This window comes from Crocodylus porosus, unplaced genomic scaffold (genome assembly GCF_001723895.1).
Source record: "Crocodylus porosus isolate Cpor-Errol unplaced genomic scaffold, CroPor_comp1, whole genome shotgun sequence".
Taxonomy (NCBI): Eukaryota; Metazoa; Chordata; order Crocodylia; family Crocodylidae; genus Crocodylus; species Crocodylus porosus.
The window spans coordinates 53,168,517-53,187,172 of NW_017728906.1; the positions used below are offsets into that span (position 1 = coordinate 53,168,517).

General features: G+C 40.3%; 1 protein-coding gene across 9 annotated transcripts in view; it reads left to right on the plus strand.

Annotated features, from left to right (window-relative positions):
• The window catches only part of DMD (dystrophin), a 1,922,593-nt gene that overhangs the window by 1,341,949 nt on the left and 561,988 nt on the right, over positions 1-18,656 (plus strand). For all 9 annotated transcript variants that reach the window (XM_019529123.1, XM_019529125.1, XM_019529122.1 and 6 more), the window contains one exon: positions 8,608-8,843. In XM_019529123.1, coding sequence (XP_019384668.1) covers positions 8,608-8,843 — 236 coding nt within the window. The remainder of the gene's footprint in view (positions 1-8,607; positions 8,844-18,656) is intronic.

Genomic DNA, 18,656 nt, shown 5'->3' on the forward strand with positions numbered 1-18,656 from the left:
TAGTCCATATAATTCCAGTTTAAATATCAGAGGATAAGGAATATGTGTACATGTGTGTGCAAGTAGATGATAAAAACAATTCTAAAGAAATTGTATGCATGAGACAGCTGTTGGACAAATCCTACATCCATCAAATCCATCTGGTAAGTGCAAGTGTGTGTGTGTGTGTGTGTTGCAGCATGAAAGCAGCACAAATTGTGTGTGTACTTAGTAAAAGAATGTGCACATTGTCATAAGAAGGATAAATTAATATTATTATTGGTAGACTGCTTCTAACTAAAGCAATTTAGTTCAGTGAAACTCTCCCCATGAACATCAACTTGTAGCAGCAGGGTCTATATTTCTGTATACTAAAAAATTATTGAAGATCTGTAAATGGTAAACAAGTCGATAGATATTTTTAGAGATAGTTAACATAATTATTTTCACACACACATATACATATACAGACTTGATATATCAATGTATAACACAGTGAACTTTAATAGTGCATGCAATATGAAGTAAAAAAATGAGTCATGCAAAGCAGCAAAACTTCCCTCCTCAGCATGCTTGTAAATCTTTTGGATAAAAAAAAAAAAAAAAAAAATACAGGTGGTTATGGTGATTGGGGGAAGATGATAGAAAGTAAAAATCCTTGAACTAGATGGTGAGGGATGTACCCATTTACCATCAGAGCAGCAAATTCAAGTATATAGATTTACATGTAGCCTTGAAAGGTATACATTTTCCATCTCTTTGTAAAGTTTACAACACCTAGATCAACACATACTTTGTATAAACAGGCTCACAGGTAAAAACTTAACTAAATATAACTAGGGATCTACTTGAAGTGCATGGAGGCAAAGTAAAAATTGCAGGCTGCTCATGAAACCCAGCGCCATTTTTGTGGTCTTTTTGCAGCAAGCCTCTCCACCGTTGATTGATTATCGGACTCTGGTGGCTCTATGCCTTATTGCTAATTAGCTGAGAAGCCTGATTTTCCTTCAGCCCCACCCCTCACTGCTGATTTCAGAGATGGCTGCCCTTCCTGCAGCCCCACCCCTCTCTACTGATTGGTGGAGAAGGGAGGAGCCACGTGAAAGGTAGCCAATCAGCAGCAGAGGGATGGGGGCTGCTGCCATCTTGGCTGCTGTCCTTCAAGCTAGTGCCCCCTCCCCCACTCCGCTCCACAGGCTGTGATGCTGGGCTGCAGAGGCTGCTGGATGGCTCCCACTGAGGTTGGCAGCATTTTATATTTAGTATTTTTTTCCCCAGCAGTTCTGCACAAAATTGCAGGGAACACCAGTTTTCACCATGATGGTGGAAGCTCTCTTTTTTTGCTGTTTCTGCAAAACCCATTAAATTGTGAATTGAACAGATCCTTGAATATAACCCCACAATTATTGTCATTTCCTCATCTTACATGTTGGATACCTCATTACAAATACTGAGACCTACTTTGAATCATTTTGGCCACCAGCATTAAAGAGTTAATGTGAGAGTAGGCCCAAGTAAGGTAACGTTGTAGAATTGCTGCAGCAAATTCTGACTGACATGTGGAATAAAAAAATCCTGTCCAATGGGGACAGAGCATGGAGCATTCTGTGATTTCATTTCTTTGCTGTATTGTTTTCTGTGGGCTATGGACAACTATGTAATATCTAGCTTAAGTAGACAGAAAAAACCCAATAGAAATCTCTAAAGGATATCATTCACAAGACAAAATAAAAACAACCCTATAGAAAACTAAAATATATTTAGTTTTATGTATTTATATATAGCCACTCATTTATTATGTAATTACTTCTCCTTCATACAATAAGATGAAGCCTGTGACAGAGAGATGCACAGAAACCCTGTCCTCCCATTTATTCTCCACTCCAAATAAAAAATAAAAATACAACAGACCTCAACATAGATTGTAGGCATTTAAAAAGTATGACCACAGGCATTGCCAATAAGTTACAGGTATATACTATGAATGCAGAAAGAAATTGTTAGCGGTTGTGAAGACAGCCATGATTGTACTATGCCCCATAATGTATCCATCCTAAAGTATATTTGTTCATTTGCTATTGCAGTGGATATTTTTAATGTAAAAAAAAACAACTTCTAAGCAAATCACTTTAGTACTCTTTATAATTTGTGTAGTGCAATGTGAGGGACTAATTTTCTCTGTATGAAGAAGGTTTTTTTTAAGAGCCAATCCAAATCATTGAAGGTTGCCAGCTACAAAGTGCCAAGTGCCAGCTCAGTGGAATGAAGCAGCTAATAATACTAATTTAAAAAAAAAGAAATTAGGCTTAATATATTATTCATTTCTTACACTGTTGTACATTTAGACACCAACCATGAGCAGATCTGCAAGGGGTAATAGTTCTTCTCTCCATGGAATACAGAGAGAGGTTCACAGCCCTTTCTGCCCAATACTTTTTGCATTAGCACATTTCCATAGTTAACCCTTCTTCCCTCATCCCATTTCCCCCCTTAATTTTTACTTAAGTTTTACTGCCCCACTGAGTGCTTATTCTGTTTTGATGTTAATTTGCTTTATATAAATATCTTCTGGATAATGAGCCAGATTCTCTATTTCACCAGACTTGTATGTGGACCTAGAAGCAGATAAATATAGCCTTTATATTCTGCCAACTAAGAACTACATCAGCAGAATGAATTCTAATTTGACACCTCTTTCCTTTAAAAGATCATTAGGAGTGCACCGATAGAGATTTTGGGGGCTGATATTTAAGGAGGCATATCGACTGATACCAATCTGATATCCAGTACAGCTGCCTCCAGGTGGTATGTCCAGTGTGGTGGAAGGGAAGGGAGGAGAAGGAGCATGGTGAGGGAGGGAGGGGACAAGGGCTAGCACTTCTGGTGGTTTGGGGCCATGGGATGGAGGCACAGCCTGTGGGAAGGAGGGGGCAGTTCCTGCCACTGCTTGTACCCCAGGAGGGCATGGGGGGGGCATGCGCCCCCCAGATCTGCGCAGGGTGGGCAGGCTGGAGCTGGAGCTGGCACTGTGCAGGGCACTTCTTGGCAAGGGTGGGCTTGGAGCAGGCACTGGGAGGGGGCTGCAGCCACCACAGATTTTGCTGCAGCTCTGCTCCCAGTATTGCCACTGCCGCTAGCCACCTGTTGCAATCTCGGCTCTTCCCAACACATGGGTGAAAGTGAAACATGGAGCCAGGCTGCACTTGGCAGTGTAGGGCTGGGAGCAGAGCTGCGGCAAAATATGGGGTGGCTGCAGCCCCTCCCAGCACTGGTAGCACCCACTCTGATCTCAGGCCCCACCAAGGAGGGCCCCATACAGCCCCAGCTGCAGCCCACCTGCCCCCCCACCCTGTGCAGATCTGGGGGCACCTGCTTCCACACCCTCCCAGGGTGCAAGCAGAGACGGGAGCCACCCTCCCTCGAGCTGCGCCTCCATTCCACGCCCTGCCCCCTCCCCCTTGGCTAGCTCCTGCCCCTGTCCCCTTCCTCCCTCACCACAGTGGGGTTCGATCTGCACCCCCATGCTACTTCCCCCCCTTCCAACTTACCAGCTGGAGGCAGCTCTCCACGCTTTCAGCTCTTTTCTGTGCTGTGCAGCACTGGCATTTATTGACCAAATTATCAGCTCCATCAGGCCGATTTCTGATGCAGCAAATTTTCTTTATATTGGTACCAATCCAATATCAGATCAACGTGTTGGTGCACCTCTAAAGATCAAAGAGTAAATGTTTTCGCTCGATCTGAGCCTTCAAGAGGCCGAGAAGCGATAAAAAGGGTGGCAAAAGAGCCAACATTACCAGCTTTGCCTCCTGCAAGAGACTTATCCACGGAGAATCTCCACTGAGGTGGACAAAGCCAGACTCTTTCAATGGCACTAAAACACAAAAGGAATGGAGCTGGGTAAAGAATATATCCCAGCATTCACAAAAACCACACAAAACCCAGTTTCACTGACGTTTTAAAAACCGAGCTTCGCTGAACCCACGACAAAACCCAGCTTCACTGAAATGCATTTGCCTATGTTCATGACTAATGTAATTCCATATACATGTAATTGTATCTAATTGTACCAGGGATGAAAAGAAAACCTGGATTCACATAATCCATAGCTATTGTTAATTAGTTACTTAGTAGGGTTCTGGTGTTGAAGATTTTGAAGAAAGTTGGATGCTGTGGAAGGACATTCCATTTTTTCAAAATTAACTATCTTGTCATACTACTTTATCAATGTTTTTCTTTTAAGCCTGGAGAAAAAGTGTCAGTAGTGCACTCAGATGCTACCTTGATGAGTGTGAGGTCAGCAGGTGGCTGGGTGGATAGATTTACTTGCACCAATTATCATTAAATGGCAGCATTTGCAGAATTCGCTATAGGAAAGTAACTGAGATAACATACTTTTTCTGTATTTAGAATGGACAGTAACCAGGGAATCTGAAATATATATTTGTATGGAAACTGCAACTGTTGATTTTTGTTTGTTTGTTTAGTTGATTGGGTTTTTTACACTTTTTAATGGTGGAAATTGCACATACACAGTATACACATTGTTGATAGACATGCAATTTTTTCTGCAACTAATAAAAAAGTATGTATCAAATGATGTATACGATGTAGTGCAGAGTTGTCTGGAGCCACCTAGACCATGGAAAATTAAGTAATAACTATTCTGTAAGCTCCACAGCATAATCAAAGGTTTTGCAAAGAAGTGGCAACATTTGCAGGTCTGGGATGCTTATATGTACTTCAGTCATTTTCATTCACAATAGCTAGTCACTGTATTATGCCATTTTCATTTTTGTGAAAGTGTAAAGTGTCATTGTAATTGGGCATAAGGGTGTGTGTTTATATGTAGAATTAAAAATGCTATAGTGACCATTGTAAATAAAATAATGTGTTGTAGTATAATTTGCAGGATAGCTATCTAATAATTGCCTAGGTTTTAAAGGTCAATGCTTTCCATTAAACCAAATAGTCTGGGTTAGCTGTTTAAAGCATAGTAGGCCAACTAATCAAAACCAACCATAAGAAGCAAATGTTATAGCTCTTTTTCACAACAGAGATCATTATAATTGGGTTAACTGGCTAAGTGTGAATTTCAGCCCAAATGAATGTTTCTTTCAGAATGTAGCTTTGCTGGCAGGCATTAACATGCATGAGAAAACTGTCTGGATGACCCTTTTTCCCAAAGGAACCATATTTAAGACTGTAAGAAACATGAAATGGGAGGGGGATGAAAATAAACTCAATTATTTTAGATGGTGGAGCCCCCTTTCCTTTTAAATCATACTAATGAATAGCTTTCTTCTGCCCTCTTCACAACCTGTGTCCTCCCTGCAGTTCAGCACCTTTGTTCTCTTTTTAAGTCCAGCACCAAGTATATTTTGTATTTGAAATGACAAAAGGCTGAGTCTATGTCTGTGCAGATGGCACTGCCCAAAACTTAATTTCAGCTTTTATGGCTCTGACATGATGTATTTAGGCTGTCTCTGCAGCTGTACTGCAAAGGAGATGTACAGCCCTTCCTATTTACTAGCGACTCAGACCTGAATGCATCAGCCTCAGGTGCTATTTTAGCATTGATATTTTAACATGTTTCTTCTTATGATTGTAGTTGTATTGCAATGTAAAACAACCGGACAAATATATTTACTACAGCTAAATGCGCCTTTGAGAGTACAAATAAGAGGGCTTCGACTTTTAAAAGCTTTTTTTTCAAATGCATTTTCAAATCAACAGTCCTACTGACAGTTATGGTGGTTTCCTGGCTTGCCAAAGTATACTTTTTTGATAGCAACTGAAACCACAAATTGTTATTATGCAGTTAAATGAAAACATCATTTGTAACTACTCATCACATGTAATTCTTGAACAACCAAAGTGAGATGCAACTAAGAGACAGATGCTGGGTGTTATAAATGATCTTATGTTACACATTTTTTTCTGTAATGGTGGCTCTCTGAAGCATTTTGTATCATTAAGGATCATGGAAACAGACTCGTAACAACACTCAGTAGTCCAATTGCATTTTTTCAGCTAATAATGAATCGTTTTATTGTCTTTGAATAAGGTAGCAATGCCTAATAAGAGAGGTTGGGGGGAATCTTTCTCCTAGAGCAGAAAAAAGATAAATTGTTAACTAGATTCTGGCTTGGGTTGAATTTCCAGAATATATGGGTTATAACTTTCTAACAAGACTCCTTGGAGATGTATCTGTTCTATCTGTTGGTTTTATTTATTGTGATTTTAGTTTTTAGAAATTAATGATGGAAATTGCTGAAGCACAAAGAGAAAGGCCCAATAGTTACAGATCAGAAATGGGTTACTACACATTTTTTTAAATGCAAACTGATTTGTATTTGGTATTAATTAAGAGCTTTTTCTTAAGGTTTACTTATGATTTTCCACAATGTAGTACAGTTAAGGGTTGAGATAGCATGAGTAGTTATGCTTCCATAACTTTCCATTGAGAGCTATTTGTGTCTACCTGTTTTACAATGAGAATCCAGTGAACCATTGCTTACATCAAGAAAACTGCTGCTGTATCTGTTCCTTTGCTCCTTGAATCCCTTGCTTTGCTCCTTGAATCCCAGTATGTGTATTTTCATGCTGCCTGTGGAGCAACTAATGCAAATATTGAGTATCTCTTTGTTGTCTCTTTTGGCAGTTTTTTGTGGATTTGCTTCGCTTTTCAATTGTTGCTAGTTCTGTTAATCTAACATCTGTGCCTAGGGTTTGCTTCTGCTGCCCTGTTCATGTTGACATGACCTGCGTGAATTGTCCCCATATGAGGCGATGAGATACATTATGGGTGCAGACACAAGTGCAGTGTTCGTCCCTCTGTGACTGAGAACAGTTTGCAGGAAGTGCTCTGACTTGCAATGATCTCCTGGAACAAACAGAAGTTCACTGTTGGTTCCTGGCGGGGAGGAAGGGAGGCAGTGGCAGAATCTAGCTGCTGGCTGGGAGCCTGTGGCCAGTTTTCCTTCGCAATGGCTCCTCCTTTCTCCCAGCCTGCCCCTGTTTCAGAATGGGAGGGAAAAAGGGAGCAGAGGCAGCTTGTATAAGGGGTTCCCCAGCTAGCTCTGGAGACTGCGGTGGGTGAATTAGAGCCCTCTTCCCACCTTGGGGTTGTGGGGGGGTCCAATACACCCATCCCACTCTCCAGCCGGCTGAAAAAAACCCAGACTGAACTTCCTCCACTCCCTTTCCCCCCTCCCATTCTGAAAACAGCTCAAGGCTGGCAGGCAGTGCAGACAGAAGTTACAGAAGGTGTCATATTTTGAAACCTCTTCATCTGACCCGTCATGCAATAAGGGGTCAGATTTTCACCTGATCAGCCATTTTTGAAGCTGTCTGCAGATGTGCACTTGTGTTTGGTCATGGATAATAAACTGCTTTCTGTGGCAAGATGGAACAACAATTGTCACTTATGTCTTCTCCTTATATTATTAAATCCTGCAAAGGAACAAAGAAAATGAATGATGTTCTTTTTACAAGTGGCTATCCTGATATTTTTCTATTACCCAGTGATTTTACTGAGGCAAACATTTATTATTTATTTAATAAATATAGTGGTCAACCTTAGGAATTGATTATTTATTTTTATGTCAGTGTATCTGCTGAAAAACAATGCCTATCCAGTAAGTTGCTGAGCAATTTATTAAAAATGGAATCAAATTCAAAGGGAAGTAGCAAGTCACCTGTTTTCCCACAAGTGGAATTTTCAGCAGAATCCTCCTCTGCAATAGGAAGCTTATTTCAGCTCAAGTACCTCCATTAATCTCAGGTATTAGTATTATAATATGTTGACGATGCAATTAGAGAAGAGTCCAATCTTTCCAGGCATTGAACAGACACGCTTTAAAAATCTGTGCATATATCTTCACTTCAGGCAACAGTGTAGTGCAGAGATACCTGAGCTGGCTTTAAACAAGCTTTCTGTGCTGGAAACAACCTACCTACAGCAGCACAGAGCTCAGCCAGAACTAATTTACCGTATTCATGAGTTAGATAAATTAACCCGCTCTGAATTCCATGTGGCCATAGCTAGACTGTACATGGCATCCAAGCCAGCTTGGGTATCTTATACTGCACTGCAGTCTGTGCTGTAGCCATACCGTATGTTTCCACTCGGAAAAGTTTACTACCTTGACAGACAAGACGGATGGAACAAGAAAAGGTGTGAAAGAGGAGGTTTTATCATTTCCATTTGACATCTTGAGAACCAAAGTAAAAGGAGATTAAGTGTTAGGAGCTCAGGCATACAGGGCTTTTATGAAGGTGTTAGGAACAGAATCTAGATTATTGTTTCCCAGTTGTGCCTCTTCATATAAATGTGCTTTTTTATGCCACTTTTCATAGTACTAATGAATATAGGTATACAGGGGGATAAGAGGCAAAGATAGGTTCTTTGGGGGTGAATGAAGGCAAAGGATATTGTGGAAGTCTTAAAATCCTATTTATAAGAAATTCATATTTTTTATTTCTTTTTTTCACTGGATGTAACTAACATTACATAAACTCATTGACATACTTAAGTTTCTAATGAATGAATTATATTACTGAAACAAAGAGTTTATCAGTCCCGTTATCCAATAATGTTACAATGTTAGTATTTTTTCCCCCCAGTAGCTCCTGGTCAAACTGTTACTGTGGTTACGCAAACCACAGTAACCAAGGAAACCACCATCTCCAAACTAGAAATGCCATCTTCCTTGCTTCTGGAGGTGCCAGCCCTGGCTGACTTCAATAAGGCATGGGCAGAACTCACTGACTGGCTTTGTCTACTGGATCGAGTAATAAAATCCCAGAAAGTAACAGTGGGCGATCTTGATGACATCAACGACATGATCATCAAACAAAAGGTATGACAGATATTTCAGTGTGGATTTTTTACAGTTGAAAGCTGGAAGCAGCTATTATAAAGTTAATAATTTCAGCAGCGAACACAAAAGAAACATTTAAATTAGCATTTGTAATACACAAAGTGCTGTTAAGCTTCTTTGTTGTATAAATAGATTCTAAGATTTGAATATGAAGGTAACGGAGGAACAAAATATATTCATTTTTTCATAATGAAATCACAGTTCACAAATTGTGAGAGTGGTCCCTTTTATGAACATATCTGTTGCAGTAATGAAATTGGATCTCTTTAATTCTGTCTTTCTTACAATAAGCCCATCACTGCAGTATCACAAGTGTAAAATACGAAACTCAGAAAGAAATGAAATATATAGAAAGATCCAGGATATAAACAGAAAAAAAAATGTATTGCTATGTATCTCTATCTTGTTTGACTGTTTCTGTAATAACTTTCTGAGATGCTTGTATCCTGCTGTCATCCTGTTATAAAAAACTCCTCAGTCCCCTTAAAAGAAAAAGAACGACTCATTAATGCAAGTGTTTTGTCAGCAGAATGGCTGAAGTGTTACTTATCTTTGAAAATACACAAAAATATGGAAATATATGTGTATGGACAAAAACCCCCAAAACTTTAACTTCAACAACTTGGTAGCAATAAAAGTAATTTTTTATTATATAGCTTGAAAGTAATTACCTGCCTTCCAGATTTAGCAGTGTTCAGTGTAAAAGATTCAGCTTGCCTGTGCAAAACTCTAAGTGTTAAACTTCCATTCATTTGAGCTCTTGTAAACTGAATTTAGGACTCTGTATTATAAAATACTACTCAGTTTCCTCTTTCAAATCCCAGAGGAGGGAAGTTAAAATTCTCTCCCTTTATTTCAAGAGGAAAAAAAGAGCAAGAGAATGGAACAATTTTATAGCACTACAAAGAAAAAAATAAAGAGAATGAAGCAATGTATGGATCTGCAAGAGAGGAACTAGTAAATACATATAGTATTAGGGGGTTTTCTCATTCTTTTCTTGTATTTCTCATTTTCATAACTTGTGTTTTTTATGTTTATTTTTGCCTCATACTTTTGCTGTGCTTTATCTTCATGAAAAGCAAAATATTTCTGTTCTCATCTCCAATCAGTGGTCATAGAATCTGTCAGTATTTTCAGTGAACATGCATATCATTTCTTAAGAGCTGCATAATTCTATATATGAGGAAGATACAACATGATGGACTCAGGAAAGTAGTTTAAAATAGTTTTTAAACCATGTAAAATATTATTTCAGTTGTTTTTTAAGCTATATGAAAAGCAAAGATAGGATATTTTGGATGAGCTTTGCATGTTTACATCCTTTTGCACTTTTTGTAAATGGCTTAGTTTTTAAGCGTGCATATGTTTGATAGTTAGTTTTAAATAATCTCACTTTCCTTCCTTGTTCCTCCATTTCCACAGCCCATCATTTCAGAAGGCAGAAATCTTTACTCACAGAGGTCTCCTTTACAAAAATAAGTGATATCTAATGATCATAACATTTTCTCTTGGGCACTAACCTTGTATTTGATCTACGTGTTTTAAAATGAATCGTCTATATCTCTAACAGAGCTAACCTAAACATCGTTTTGCATGTAGAATATACTTTGAAGTATGTATATTTCAACAAAATGCAAAACACTATGTTTAAGTGCAAATTGTGTTTTTGTAAATTCCACCCAGGGGGTTAGATCAGAATTCATCAAATAAACTACAATCAGTCTTGTTGCTTGATTTAAATCAACCTACACAGGATTTAAGCAGGTTAGGTACCTAAGTCATAAATGGTGATCAAAATCAACTCTAAGCCAGCAGCAGTAAAATCATTTAATAATTAGATTATTTATACACCTTCATTTTTGTCTGGAAGGTTACCCAATGTCTTCACTTAGGCTACCGTGCCTGCTGAGAAACAATCCAGATCAACCATTTAGACACCTAATTCAGTGTCTGATTTCTTAGGTAGCCCTAGAGCCTGCCTCATGAATGTTGGCTGCAAGAAACATGCAAACAATTACAAACACAGCCAGAGATGGTGGTTGTGGCAGCAGTTGATAGTCAATTTGCTCAGTGGTGATGTGTAGTGGGTGCACGGGAGGTGCATGTGCACCCCCTGAGAGTGCTGGTGCACCCCCTAACAGGATGCACTTCCTGCTTAGGTGATGGGCAGGGGGGCAGGAGGGAGCACGGGTGCCCCCCCTTAGAGTGCTGGCCAGGGAGTGGGAACTCTGGACAAAGCACCACAGCCAATTCCAGAAGCGCTGTGGCCATTTCCAGGAGCGCCACAGCCACTTCCTATTTGGCGAGATTGGCCGTGGGAGGATGCCCCCCTAGTCAGTGCAGTTGGCCATGGGGAGACTTCCCCCCGCCCCCCCAGTCTCTGACTGGTTGCTAGGGAGGCACATGCCCCCCAACTAAGGTGGCATCAGTCACCCAGAAATTTGCTATTATACCAGTAACCAAATGGCCTGAAGGCTACTCTGGAAAGGAACCTCTATTCCAGGCTCTTTGTGTCCTGAGCGGGCTGAAACCCACATCTCCCACTTCCTTTCAGAATTTCCTAATCACAAAACTACGGAGTAGTCTGACTGAGGATCCCTTTTACTTTACTTTTCTTGTTAAAGATGGACTACTGGGCTGGCTATAATGCAGCATTCATGAGGCCAAAAGAAAGCAAGCAAGAGGAAGCATAGACTTGTAGTCCAAGGATGGGCAAGTCTTGTGCTGCACTCCCTACTACCAGACTTAATTATGTTTCTAACCAATGGCTGTCTAATGTAAAAATGGATGAACAGTCCTGATAGCTCAAGAAGGCTCTACCCAGGATATTTCCTGTAACCTGGCAGTAAGCAGTCTCCTGGGAAGTGGCATAAGTAGTACTTATGAATCCCCTCTAGTTATATAACAACACTAGAACCTGGATATCCCACTTCCTGTGTGACTGCTCTAACCAGTATGCCACTGGGCAAAAGGAAAGGAAGTACTACTGACAATTTGAATAGAAAGGTTTATCCTTAACTCAGTGCTACTGTCCCATATATGCCCTGGTTATGAGCATTATGGATCTCAAGATGACTGAAAAACCCATACACAGTTAAACTCCATGCTGGTCATGTAATATTTGGTGCTTCCGTTTTTTAAGACTTGATCTGAGGTACCTTGAAGGATAGTTTAATTGTGCAGAGACTTACGTTATAAACCTTTGTTTTTGTAAACTATCTCAAATTGTGCATCCACACATTATGATGCCCCAAACTATTAGTCACTTCTGTAAGTATTGGCCTATTTTTATACCATTTCTTTCATTTATTTTCTTTTCCTTTAAAAAGAATGAGGCATGATTCCTTTACCAAATGCAATCGAGAGTATTTTAAACCTTCAAAAATACCATTCTTGTTGCAGTACATGAAAAAAGGTGTCTTACAAATCACTGAGGTTAAACAAGTGACCTTAATCTATCCTTTCCTTACACAGCAACATATAATGTTATTGAAAGTAAATCTCTCAGGGCATTTTGGTCAGGTTCATTTCACTCTGATTGTGTCACAAGATCATAGTCACTAACTCTACCACATTTATGGAGGAAAAAGCTTAAGACATCATTAGCCCTCAAGTGAACTCAGTTTGCAAGTGTCCCTAGTCATTTGGAATTGTAAGACTGGTTTTATAATAACTTAGAGAAGTCACATGTAAAAATAAAATAAAATAATCTCATTTTAGTGTTATCTTTCTATTTTAAAACCACAAGCAGCATAGATTGCAGGAAGCAATGCATATGTTGTGTGGTGGAAAGAAGTTTTTGTACAGGAAAAATAGATCCGTATGCCTTATAATTTCATCCTATCTATAATTAATTTTTTGTTTGTCAAGATATCATTGAAACCAAATTTTTCCCATAATAAATATATCTTTCTCTAATGCAGATATACTAAAACATTTAGAGAATATACCAATAGGCATATGTGCAATTTTAATCAGTGCTTTTCAACCTGGTATACGTGCTGGAGTTTGGGGTTGGTCAGCACGTGGTAAGTACTGGCACTGGTACATATTGAAATTGATGTTAAAACTCTTCCTAAGGAATGAATGTGCAGAGATGTATTGAGTGCAGGTGATACAAGCAGCAATATTTTGTAGGTATAGGTCAAAAAAAGTTTGAAAAGCACTGCTTTAAGTGAAAGCCGCTTGAAATCCAGAACTTAATATTGGTGTGTATGACTTTTTACCCCATGAAATCATCAAGGGAAAAATACTGCTCTGTACACATTGGCAGTACAAAAGTGATTGATCTTGTGCAATGTTGGGATTCAAGGTAGTGATATAAGCAACATTTCTGACAAAACAGGCTAAGTTCCTGTCTATAACCTTCATCTCAAGTTAAAGTTGAGGCAAAGTGATTAATATATTTTAAGGTATAGACTGCTTAGAGAAATGATGGAATAAAGTTCAAATCAATTGGCTTCAGATGATGCCTCATTATAGTCTCATGACTTTAGAGCAGTCAGGAAATTTTAGGCTCAAAGAGCCATTTATTTCCTATGTAAAAAAGAAAAAAGAGTGGACACAGGGACAGGTTCAATAAATTATTCTCTTTTGCTTTATTCTGGAAAGGTAGTAATGCTTTCTTATTTAGGACAGCAGGAAGCCTCTGTTATAAAGACGTCTATTGGCATCCTTAGAAATTCAGGTTGGAACATTTTTCCCTTACAAGTTACCAGATTTCCTCTGAAAGTAGTGAATGGTTAGAAAAAAATCAAGATTTTGAGCATGGTAAACTAGCCATTCAGCAAGTGGGGAGGCGGGTCCCTCTGTGGCTGATTTCACCAGCTCGTGTTCCTGGAAGTGCCAGCGTTGCTTCTCCTAGTGCCCCCACTCCCCAGCCAGCATTCACAAGGGAAATAGGTGCTCCTGCCTGCCCCACCACCTGTTGCCTAAGTGGGGAGCGCTGGCTATAAGGGGGTGCACCAGCGCTCTCAGGGACCCCCATGCACCCCCTAAGCATTGCCACTGGTTTTGAGTTAAACAAAATACTATACTTGCTTGAGGCTTTTTTCCCCCAATCCCTTCTGTCTCTTAATTTCAAAATAAATTGTTACTGCCCTTCCACCTTTTAACATTGTTAAATGTAATTGAAAATACGTGTACCAGCTGTCTTTTGAGAAAACAGATATCAGTTAAGCAGTGTTAGTAATGATTTCTACTTTGGATTTGCTGGCTGGAGTACTGGGCTCTTTGATTTTCGACTGTAGATATCCACTATTAACTTCTCAGGCAGAAGGATCAGGTACAGTATATTTAAGAACATGATATCTTCTAACAGATGCAGTCAAGGCCCTTCTGGAGCTAACGGAAGCCTCTTATTAGCTTATACAGCAGAGTGTAAGAGTTAGTACTAGTACAGTATAACCTCATAAATCTGGATATCAAAAATCCAGAATTCTAGAAAATCCCACACATCAAGGAGTAGTGGTGGCCAGTCCCAGAGCATTGGAGGGGGCAACTTCCATGTGGTGGCTGCCACTGCCATCCATCAGCCCGCACTGCCATTCTGCATGTGGCTGCTGCTCCAGGACCGGCCACCCTACCACCCCGCAATCCCCACCACTCCGCAACTGTCCCCAGTCTGGTTTCAAAAATCTGCCATTTTCAAATTTCCAGCAGGTGCTTGGTCCCAACCATGCTGGATTTATGAGGTTATACTGTAGTAGTATCATCATCCTTGAACCAAAAGGGACAAGGTCACCTACAGAGAGCTGCTGGTCTCTGTAATTACCACGATAGTTCCACTAAAAGTACCACAATAATTCCATTATAGAATCCCACTGTATTGGTCCTTAAAAAAAAATAAAGGTTGAAAAACGGAGAAACATGCAGAGTGGGTGCAAAATTCAGACTTGGACTGTGGTCAGGTAAAATGCATGTCGATTGGGAAGTGAAATTCTTCTGTTGCCACTCCAGTCTGTGGGTTGCATTGTTAGCATCGCTCTTTTTTGCAGCCATATGCCTGAGCCTGTTACTGAACTAGGCTTAGCCTGTCCTCAGAGCAGGACTGGAATTTAAATTAAGTCTGCATACTTCAAGAAGATGCCGTTGGTATTCCCCTGCCAGTGCTCAACTAGCAGAACTCTGTGGCCACCCTTATTCAGGGATCCTGTGGTATGGAGAGCCATAAGCCAGCCCTCTTCTTCAGAGTGAATTTGACTCTGGATCTTTTCACCCATGAGTCTAGAGTGATTGTTTATGTACCTTTTAAAGTGTCAATGCTGTTCTTTTTAACATGATATAATGAGGTATAATATTATTAGACTATGTAATGCTGTTCAGCTTGTAAACTGAACAATAATTTCAATTTAAAAGAAATACTGAAAGGTTGGCTTATGTGCTTGAAATGAAAAATATATTAATAATTAAGTGGAGTTCTAAACACACTAAAAAGGTTAGAACAATGATATCTTCATTTTGAAAGACCTTAACATTTTACAGAAGACAGCAAAAAGGAGGGGAGAAAAAACCGACTATCATCCCTTAAGCTTACTCTTAAAGGGTAGAAAATGCATCGTAATACTCTAGAGGGACCTGTACCCAAAAGAAAGCTGAGTCTTTAAAAAGGGAGGGTGGGGGGGAATGAAAAACTTCCATGACTCTGAAAATTGGACCTCCTGGGATAGAGAATATATTCCAGGGGACTCCTTTTTATTGCTGTATAGCCATAAAGTAAGCAGATATTTTAAAATAGTTTTGCCAGCTTGTTATGCCATATTAAAGAATAAGGGTTTTTTTTCCCTGCAGTAATAAAAAAAGCTGCCCCCAAAAATGTCTCCGGGAGAGGCAACTAGCAGCCACTAATTTTTCTGTTTTGGTAGAAGCATCTGCAAAATTATTATACCTGTAAAATATGGCACAAAACTAATTGAAGGAAACAGGAGATGTTTAATATATAGCAATTTGCTTCCGGTCAGGCTCTAATCATCAGTTTGAAACAAAATGCATTAATAGTGACTGTGGGTCATTTCCTTCTGATTGTTGCTGGCCGAAGGGGAAATGATCTGCTACATATTCTGTCAAATATAGTTCCATTCAAAAAAGAAAACATCACAGTAGGCACATATTGGCAACCCTATTAGGTCAGTAAAGAGAGGATGCAGACAGTGAACTTGATTGGGGAACTTCAGAGCATTACTAAATTGTATTTGTATGCTGATGATTTGAAGTTTGCTTTTTCATTCTCCAGGTTATGCTTGTTCAGTAGCTAAAGGATTTTTGGTAGTTCCTTTATCTGACTCATGGAATGAGTATAAGGACTCCAGTCCAGTAAAAGTCTTAGTTGTGACTGTTCCTTGTGACTTCTTGTTTAAAGGTGTTGTAATTTATTAGTAGTACAAATTCAAGGTCAGAATTCCATTGCACTAGCCAGTGTATAAGCACACACAAAATGGTCCCTGTCCCAAAGAGTTTATAATCTAAGATTATTTACAACAGTTGGCCAGAAATTGAATGGAACCAGTTGTGGATCCAGGTATGGGGCAAAGGGGTGCACTCCTCCCACCCCTCCTTTTCGCTGTGCTGCACATGTCTAGCGTGCTCTGAAGAAACAGCCTGGTCAGCGCAGGCTCTTACTGGGGTTCCACGCAAGCTCTAATTTCACCAGCTGATCAAAGCAGTATCTGGCCAGAGCCTTGGCTTTTGCATGGCACTGGAGCCCAGAGCACAAATACTGAGGTCGTTCACCCTTTCCCTCCCTCCCTCCCCCCTGAATTCAGCAGCAGGAAAAAGGAGGGGACAAATGGCAGTGGTCCTGTTCAACCTCTGGGCTCTGTACTGAGGAAAAGCAGGGGCTCTGGCCTGACACCGTGTAGAGAATTACGTGCAGCGCAACCGAAGGCAGGGGTCAGACCACTCTTGCATCACCCTGTCTGGATCCACCACTGAATGGACCACAAGGAAACAATGAATCTGTATGGATCATCTCGAGAAACGATACTCGCAGTAAACAAATGGACTAACCAAAGCACTGATGAGTTTTTGTGTGCTTTATAAAAGAGGAGAATTTTCAAGAGACTATTTGTAGCAGGACAGTGAACTGTCTCCATGGATATTATAAGGGGAGGAATGGGAGAATGTGTTAAAGATGCATGTTGGAAAGTTTTAAACGTTGGTTAGCAAATATAGCATCATTTGTGAAATAAGGGCAGGAGCAAGTGTTTTGATTCTGTAAATACGGGGTCAGGTATGCCAGAATCCTACAAGTTCCTTGGGAGTTTAGAATGTGCCTATGTGCTTTGCTGGATGTGGGCCAGAATTCACTGCAGGGAACTGCCCAGTTCTGGTCTGCTGCAGGGCCTGGAAAGTGTATTGTATAGCCTAGGTAATGCAGACAGCTTCAGATGTCATGTAGGACCAGAACAGACTGTTGTGCAATCTGAAATCTTCATATTTTGGCTTTAATAATATACTATATAAAAATAATGATAACTAGAAGCAAAAATAGGAGTGGGGTTTTTTTTATTCAGAACTCATTAAGATCAGAACAGCTCCTTTGCTTAGTAATAATGCAATGTAGAAAATTTGAATCCAGTTGTAATCATAGAATGCAAATTTAAACTACAGAGACTGATTGATATACTTGCTCATTTCACAGGGGAAAAGAAGGAAACAAGGCTTCCTGTGTAGGAAAAATAAACATGATGTCCCAGGAGAGCTTTTTAATGAAACTGAACTTGAAACAGATAGTTCTTTTAGGAAGGGGATGAACATTTTCCCAACCTGTTGTGAAATGTTCACTCTGGAAATGCTACCTATTGATCCCAGTAGATACCTGATATGAACACTGGTCTGTAATAGGAATAATATGGACTCTGGGATTTTACATACAAGTAGAGAATTCCCTCTAGAGGAAGGTCAGTCATAAACTCTAATTACTGACTTCTGTGTAGTGTGACTGGGATGGGCTTGATTCTCAGCAGCAGTCCTGAGCTTATCAAGGAGGTGGTATAGACATGTCCTAAAGCTCCTTTGAGAATCTTGTGTTTAATTTTTCCTTGAGAATAAATTTATAAACTAAGAAGTGTCTGGTGGAATTTTGCAAAGAGCATTCAATGATATCGGCTCACATTTACCATTAATACTTAGTGACCCAGGCTAAGTGCAGAAGGGAGAGGAAGTGTTAGGGAGAGGTTAAATTCCTGATATAACTTAGTTTGACCCAGTGTGGGCCTTGTGCACCAACTCAGTCTCAGTGATCAGAAATCAATCTAAACCTATAACTATACAGAAGCCTGTGTGCACAGACCAGCTAAAAATTCCAGAACCTGGTCTGAAATAGACCTGGAGTGATTGTAGTATCCAACTTAGTCCATCTAGGTTAGACTGTGGCATGGAACTTCTATACAGTCATCTACACAGCCCCAGGGCTGGGAAAGCCAAGCCACCAGCCCCAGCGCTGCACTTTTCACACCCCTCTGCCTAGCACTGGGCTATTTTAGCCCTCCCAGGTCCTTGCCCCCCACCCCACAGACTAGCCAACCCTCCCCATCCTGCATGCTGTTCCAGGTGCCACTGGTTTTATCAGCATTCACTGTCTCCAGGAGCTAAGAGAGTAAGTTCCACTGGGGGGAGGGATGGGGATGTGGGTTCACCAGGGAGGGGTGACTGGTCTGTACAAGTCCTCCTGACCCCAGCAAACCCCCCACAGATGCCCCCTGCTTCCCCTTTACCTCCACAGATGATATTTACGCCCCCAACCCTCCCTACAGACCACAAACCCGCTGAACCTGCTTGCCCCCCTATTCCTCC